Source organism: Theobroma cacao, chromosome 10 (assembly GCF_000208745.1).
Source record: "Theobroma cacao cultivar B97-61/B2 chromosome 10, Criollo_cocoa_genome_V2, whole genome shotgun sequence".
NCBI classification, from domain to species: Eukaryota; Viridiplantae; Streptophyta; class Magnoliopsida; order Malvales; family Malvaceae; genus Theobroma; species Theobroma cacao.
Window position 1 is genome coordinate 7,726,362 of NC_030859.1, and position 7,748 is coordinate 7,734,109.

At 33.5% G+C, this 7,748-nt stretch overlaps 1 protein-coding gene across 1 annotated transcript; it reads left to right on the top strand.

Moving 5' to 3' along the window:
* Positions 6,704 to 7,129, top strand: LOC108663605. Its single transcript, XM_018128822.1, has one exon. The coding sequence runs from the start codon at positions 6,704 to 6,706 to the stop codon at positions 7,127 to 7,129; it is 426 nt and encodes a 141-aa protein (XP_017984311.1).

Here is a 7,748-nt window from a genome sequence, read left to right on the forward strand (position 1 = left end):
GCAATTTGTCACGACCCAATTTTTCGAGCCATGACCGGCTCATGAGCTCAATGAGCATAGCTCACTAAGCCCAAGCAAGCCTATCCATTTACCTTTTCTTAACAAATTTATCATATCATGCACACACACACATTTTTTTTTCGGGTGTGAACATAGCCAAAACACAATGGCATTATCGATAATAATATACATGCACTATACCAGTCATGTATTTAGCAATTTACATTGCATACACATATTCACATTGTTAGATTGTATTCACAATACAAAAGGACCCATGACTTCCAGCGGAGACATTTACAATAAAAGGGATTACTATCGAATGCCAGACACATACCCAAGAGATGCACTACGGGGACTCCTCGATCTAGGGTCCAACAGTCACCTGATCTGAAAACATGAATTTTTATAAAACGTGAGTACAATACTCAGTGAGTGAACAAGGAAGGGAACAAGCAACAATTAGGGAGAATTTAAAATCATGATGCACTTGTTTCAAAACAATGCAATTTAGTTCATTCCTATTTAAAACCCCTCCAAACCCGAGAGTTTTTCGCTACAGCGAGCATGAATTTCGCTGCAGTGAAAACAGAGCAACAAGAGAAACATTTTTCCTCACTCAACAAAAAGCCATCCTGCTAAACTAATAAAATCAACATAAAATTCATGAAAATTCTCAAAGTATAATGTGTCAAATTTCACGTACATTACAACCATAAATCATTGTCCATCAATTTGTTATATCACACATATTTACATATATATATATATATATATATATATATACGTATATACCCATCATCATCATCTCACCAACCCATCATCATCATCACCAGCTCATCATCATCATCACCAGCTCATGCGCACTCCCTACTCGCACATGGCTGGGTCATCACCGGGTTATGCGCACTCCCTACTCGCACATAACCGGGTCATCCTCGGCTTATGCGCACTCCCTACTCGCACATAGCCGAGTCAACATAATTACACAACATTATATTCAAGCATATATGTATATCAACATAATGCAGCCACATAGAAATCCATAATAACCACATTTCATAACATAAACCTTTTCTCAAAAGCTTGTTCCCAAGGCATTCATTTTCATGAAAAATTGCATAAAATCATTCAAACACTTTGTTCAAAACAGTCATATTCCCAAAACAATTTTGATAGGCAGTCCACTCACAGGTGTCGAAAATCCGGATTTCGGGTGAACTCTGACTAATAGTCCTCAGGCGCAATTCCTTTGCCTTTTCCGGATGTCTCACCACCTTGACAAATAACAAAGTCGAGGAATTTACTATATTGTCCCTAAATTGATATAAACTAATTTAAATTACTAATGCTTGATATGTAAATGCAAAAATACGTCCGATTACCGCTTAATCGCGGTATCGATTAAATTCGACCGATCACCCGATTAATTGGCGATTGTGTCCAAATCACCTCCAAATTAATCCATTTCTCCTCTAATACCTTAATTTACCACATACCATTTAAATAAAGCCAAATTCAGCATTAGAACCCTCACAGTTCCTTATAAAAAATTCGATCATTTGGTACACTAGCACCGAATTTTTTTCTACATAACCGTTTCACCTTAATTCATCATTTTCCAAGCCATTTTCCTTGAAATAAAAACAATCCCCCATTGATATTCAGCCCTCATGGTTCGACCAACAAGGAACCCTAGAGAAATTGAATATTTCTTTTGTGTTTTTGTTCATAACCATGCTTAACTATCCCTAAACACTAACATAGTCTAAAATCAAATTATTCCAACAACAATTCCTCTTCCATACCCATTTTTCAGAATTGAATTCATCATGATAACTCAATATTCAACCATGGAAATCAAGAACAAAAGCATGGGTAAGCTAGGTATCAAGGAGAATTAAAGAAATTTTAACTTACCTAGCTTGTTTCCTTGATTTCTTCACTTTTTCTTTGAATTTCCACCTAGGTTTTCTTGTTTTTCCTTTTGTTCTTCCTTTTTTCTTGTTGCTGGATGCCTAGGCCGAATATGGTGAGGGAATTGGGGATTTAATGGGCTGATTTCTATAGAAAATAATAAAATAATCAAGCATGCCATGTGTCACATGCTTATTGGCCCAATTTTTAACTTTTTGACTTTTCCTTCTTAATTTTCCACCACAAAATATTCTGGTATTATCCAATCCTACCACAATTAAAATCCCTTGGTCTTGACAAGTGCTGGGGTGAAAAATTTACCGATTTTCCCTTGGGGCGAAAAATTACTATTTTGCCCTTATACTCCAAAATGTACCGAAATCTCATTTTTTCTACTTTTCAACCTAAAATAACACTAATATTGATCAATATTAACCAAATGGGGCAAAAATTGTTTAAAAAAATTTCGTTTAGTCCTTTAGTGGCAAAATACCAATTTTGCCCTTGTGCTCCATAAATACCGAGAATCACAATTTTTCACTGCTAAACATCATTTTATACTCCAATAATCATAATTATATTTCATATAATTATTCTTGGTCACAAATGTGATCAAATCTTGGCTAAAAATTTCAATTTTATTATCAAATGGTAAAATGACCGTTTTGTCCCTAATTGGTCAATTTTCTGATGGACTCCAAACTGGACCTTGAACTTCAAATCACTATTCTAAGCCATTCTGTTGGTTTTAAAATTTTCAAATTCCTCTTAGAATTTCTATTTGAACTAGTTCAAGGCTCGATTTAACTTAGTTGTACCACTCGGTACAATACCGTCTTTAATCGAGCTTGATAGGGTCTCACACAATTCATCAAAAAGCATATGAATTAAGTTCACAAGATGAAGAACTTACCTTTATCTCCTTAAGAGCCATGAGGCATAATTCAATTTGAATTGAGGATTCATCTTCACTTGATTCCTTGTTTGCATTTGCCATGTTGCTTGTTGAGCATTGATTCTCACAAGAGTTGTCCTCCAATTCCTTTTCCATCTTTGTTTCTTCATATAACTCTTTTAATTTTTGCCAAATTTCCTTAGCACTTTTGCACATGAATACTTTATCGTATTCTGTATAATCAAGTGCACAAATGAGAGTGTGCATGGCCTTAGAGTTGATTTGTGCTCTCCTCATTTCAACTTCTGTCCATTTATTTCTATCTTTAGGAGTTTTCTCACCATTTACCGAATTTGTGATCATCGGAATGAAAGGACCATCGGTAATGGCATCCCACATCTCATAGTCATAAGCCCTAATATAAATAGACATTCTAGTACTCCAATAAGGATAGTTTGATCCATTAAATAGAGGAGGTATATTTATGCATTGACCCTCAACATCAACAAAATTTTCAAGAGCCATTAGAATCTACCCTAAGAATGTTAGGCCTTAAAAATTAGGGTTAGGCTCTGATACCACTTGTTGGTCCCAATAATATGTGCTAGAGGGGGGTGAATAACACAATTTGGCTCTCACTAAAGTTGCCTCTTAAATGGGGTCAAATACAAAATGAACAATAAACTTAAAGATGAGTGAAAAACTAAAGCAATGGAGACAATACACAAATATTTATAGTGATTCGGTCCAAGACCTACATCCACTACCTTGATTGTTCAACTACGGATTTTTCAAACCAAATCACTAAAAACAGTGGAATTCACAAGCTTCCACCAAGCTTTTACAATGGCTTTTTGTAGGCTTAGCCACAACCTTTAACAATGGTTTTTCACGAGATCAACCAAAACTCAAAGTGGTTTTTCAAAAGCTTAACCACAACCTACAACAATGGTTTTTACCGAGATCAACCAAAACCTAACAACCAACTTTTCTAGGCTAAGTTGGAACCTTTACACTCAATCAAGCAATCCAAGCTTGAATAAATCCCTTAAAGTGACTCGCTCACTCTAAGTGTACAAGAAGAGAAGAAATAAAGAAGTACCTATGATCACTTAATTGATCTAGATGGTACAAGATGAAGTGCTGAACTCTATTACATTGATTGGCGTTTAAGTGCAGTAAGGTGCAGAGAGGATTTTCTGGTTTTTCAGCTTTATATCACTTGAAAGCCTTCAATTCTCTCAAAAACTGATTTCTAACCATTTGAAGACCCTTTTATACTTGGAGAAACAACTCTGATGGCAATTTGACAGTTTATGGCCGTTGGAAACAGTTGAGGATGAGTTCTAGCTGTTAATCTGTCTTGTAGTGCTCTGGTTCAAGCAGATAGAAAGCTCTTAGTTAACTGACTTGGTCGACTAAGTTGGTTTTGTTTCAGGTTGCAGATTCTGGCAGAGAGCAGTTAGTCGACTGACTTGGTCCACTAAGTTGGTTCTGTTTCTCAAACTCTTCAACCCGTCATTTATCCAATTTGAATTTTAGCCAACCAATACTCTTCATTATCCAACTAAGGACCTTCTTTTTTGTTAATTAATCGTTTTTGTTCATTCATATGATCTTTGGTATACACTTTTGAAAGATTGATTTATTATTACATACAATTTTTGTCTTGCACACTTAAACAATATAGTTAGACACCAATGAATGGGAATATTTTGCTATCATAAAGAGCATATAGAATCAACATTCTCTATCTCTTATTTTTTATGATGACAAAAAATTCCAAGATTAAGAATGCAATATTTATGTTTAATATGAATACTTCAAATCTTTATGCATAATGAGTTGCTCCCCCTTAGTCAATGCATCTAGTTTTCTTTAACGATTTTCAATAAAATTTTTATAATATCTATAATAGCTAAACAAGATAATAATATCCACAGTAGAAAGCAACTAGCACATAATATTCAACAAAACCATAACTAAGCATCACACACATAAATTAAACATGAAAACCTATCACACTCAATTTAACTTAGTTTTCCTTCTCTTTCTTTTTGTCATTAAACAAGATATTCAAAACTCCCCCTTAATGAGTGCATCAAGATTTTTCCTTAATCTTTAAATCAAACTTTAATGAATGAGAATCATAAGCACTCAACATCTAAGTCATACAAGCTTATAGATTTAGTTCAATAACTTCAAGAGTCAAGCTTGTGTCTATGTAAGAACAAATGTATGAGAGTTAAATCATTTCAAGAAATTGTTAAGGATTAGTCAAATAATGGTCAAGCGAATTTGATCATTTTTTCATAATTAAAACTATAATAATTTTAAAACTAACAATTTTAATTTGAAAAATTCATAGGAAATAGTTTCCTACTTTAGAAGAAATTCCTAAAGTTATGTGATAGCATTGAACTTTCCTTAAAATTCTGATTTGACTAGAAGTTTCCAAAATTTGTTAAGTCACCATTTAGGAAACTAATCGATGTTCTAAATGTTATAAATTAAAATGTTGTCTTAGATATATTTTAGGAAGTTTACCAAGGTTTTCAAAACTAAAAAGGGTTTTAATTATGGAAAGAATTAAAATGGAAAGTCTTAAAAAGGAAGATTTTATTTCAATGAATTTCTAATTAGAAATAACAAGTAAAAGGTTTACTTTAAGTGTTTTGAAAATGAAAATTTCTTAAGCACTAAATTGAAATAAAATAATGCCAAATAATCTGAGTTTAGCACTTCAAGTGTATTCATTGATGCTTTTCTCAAATAACACACAAGATCACCAAGTGATATTGAGCTTGCAATTATTTCTATGCTTTTGATTGTGATTATAAAGCATGAGGATGATTATGGACCCAAACCTTAGAATATTAGGTCATAGATGGTTAAATTTATTTCTCATGGTATTTATTTTAAAATAGGGTCTGCGCATCCTGCCTTATCTCTATTTTCTCTTAGTTGTAAGATTCTTTTCTCACCTAACTCCCGTCGAATGTAGCTCGAGTTTTCTTTATTATAGAATGTAATTAGTTAAATCAAAGAGTAAAACTAGGGTTGGATAGAAAAATTTTTTGTAACTTGAAGATGGAGATCCAAAGGCGCCATGGTGATTCAAGGAGATTACAAGCAAAGCTTGAAGACGATGTCTGTGTAAATCCCCTAGGAATTTGACCAACTAATTTCCTTAATGGCTCGAGGAAATTAGAATTAGTGAAGTCCATAATGATCCTAGCAGTTGGCATGAGATAGATTTATTTTTTAGTATATATATATGATATATGTGAAATGCGATAAATGCTATGCATATCAACAACACCAAATCGATGAGACCTTAATTAATGAATTAATAAATAAAATCCCTCATTAAACTATTGAGTCAAAAAGTTATCTTCCACCATATAACAAGATAACCAGACTGCTCTTTTAGTTGGAGGCTTGTTGAGTCACTCAAGGCCAAACTTTTACACAAGTACGTTTGAGTTATTGGTGGGTCTTACTCAACTAGTACCATGTTGTTCGGATATGTCACACATGACCGTATAGTATTAGAGGTATAGTTAGGCAAAATGTATATGATGCATTTAGACAAGGAGTTGTCACCTAATTGATCTAGGAGTTGCAAAAGTTATAATTGGTAAGCTAAGTTATCTACCTAATTAGTGTCATCATGGCTTGTTGAGTCACTCAAGGTCATGGTGGGATGAAAAGGGTCCTAGCTCAATAAGAAGTTTAAAGGTTAAATTTCTCGAAATAGTATAATGAGGCTATTCTTTTGATAAAATATTGAGAATAATCATACAAGATTCTAAAACATTATCTTTATGATTATATAATTTGCATTAATGACTAATAATCATATATGTTGGTTTATATAGGATATATATCATGGTGAATAGTTTGTCACTTAGAAGCATACTTGATGCTAAAAAGTTGACAGGCCCAAATTTCATTGATTGGTTTCTCAATAACAAGATTATCCTAAAACAAGAGAAAAAGGCTTATGTCCTTAATGGTCTTGTTCTCGAGGAAACTAGTGATGATGCTATAAGTGAGGAAAATGAGGCCTATAGATTTTATATGGATGATTTCGATCAAGCCACATGTGTGATGTTGGCCAGTATAGCTTCAGATCTTCAGAAGCAACATAAAGCTATGAATGCCCTGTATATTATCTTAAACCTTAGAGAAATGTTTAGTAAGGAAAATCGCACAAAAAGATTCAACATTTCAAGGGAATTGTTTCGATGCAAGATGTCTGAGGCAAGCCCAATAAGGCCTCATATGCTTAAGATGAAAGGATATATCACTTGACTTGAGCAATTAGATTGGGATATGGATCATGATTTGAGCATAGAACTTGTACTTTAGTTACTTCCACAAAGCTATTCACAGTTTGTGTTGAATTTCAACATGAACAAGATTGAGGTAACCTTTTTAGGCTTATTGAATATGCTCACAAATGTTGAGAACAACATTGTGAAGGAGAAACCTTCAGTTTTTCTTTGTCTCTTCCAAAAAAAATAAAAATAAGAAAAGAAAATTGTCTAAGAAAGACAAAGATGAAAAGGCATCAACTTCGAAGGGTATGAAACCTATTGGAGGAGTGAAGAAGGACAAAGACAATGACAAATTCCATTTTTGTGACAAGCTAAGGCATTGGAGATGCAATTGCAAGGATTAGCTTCAATCCATCAAAGGGAAGAAACAAAAGGAAGCTTCGACATCAAGTAGGAATCATATGATGATTTATTTTTCATTACTTGGTATATGATACCTTACTCTTTATTAATGGTTTTAATATGTATGACCTATTCAAGGAACTAATGACAATGAGCAGTGAAGAATAAGACCATGAAGGTGACAACCTTAGTTGATTGTGATCAACCTTGTTGACCTAGATTAAATCGTGGAACAATAAATAATTTTAGAA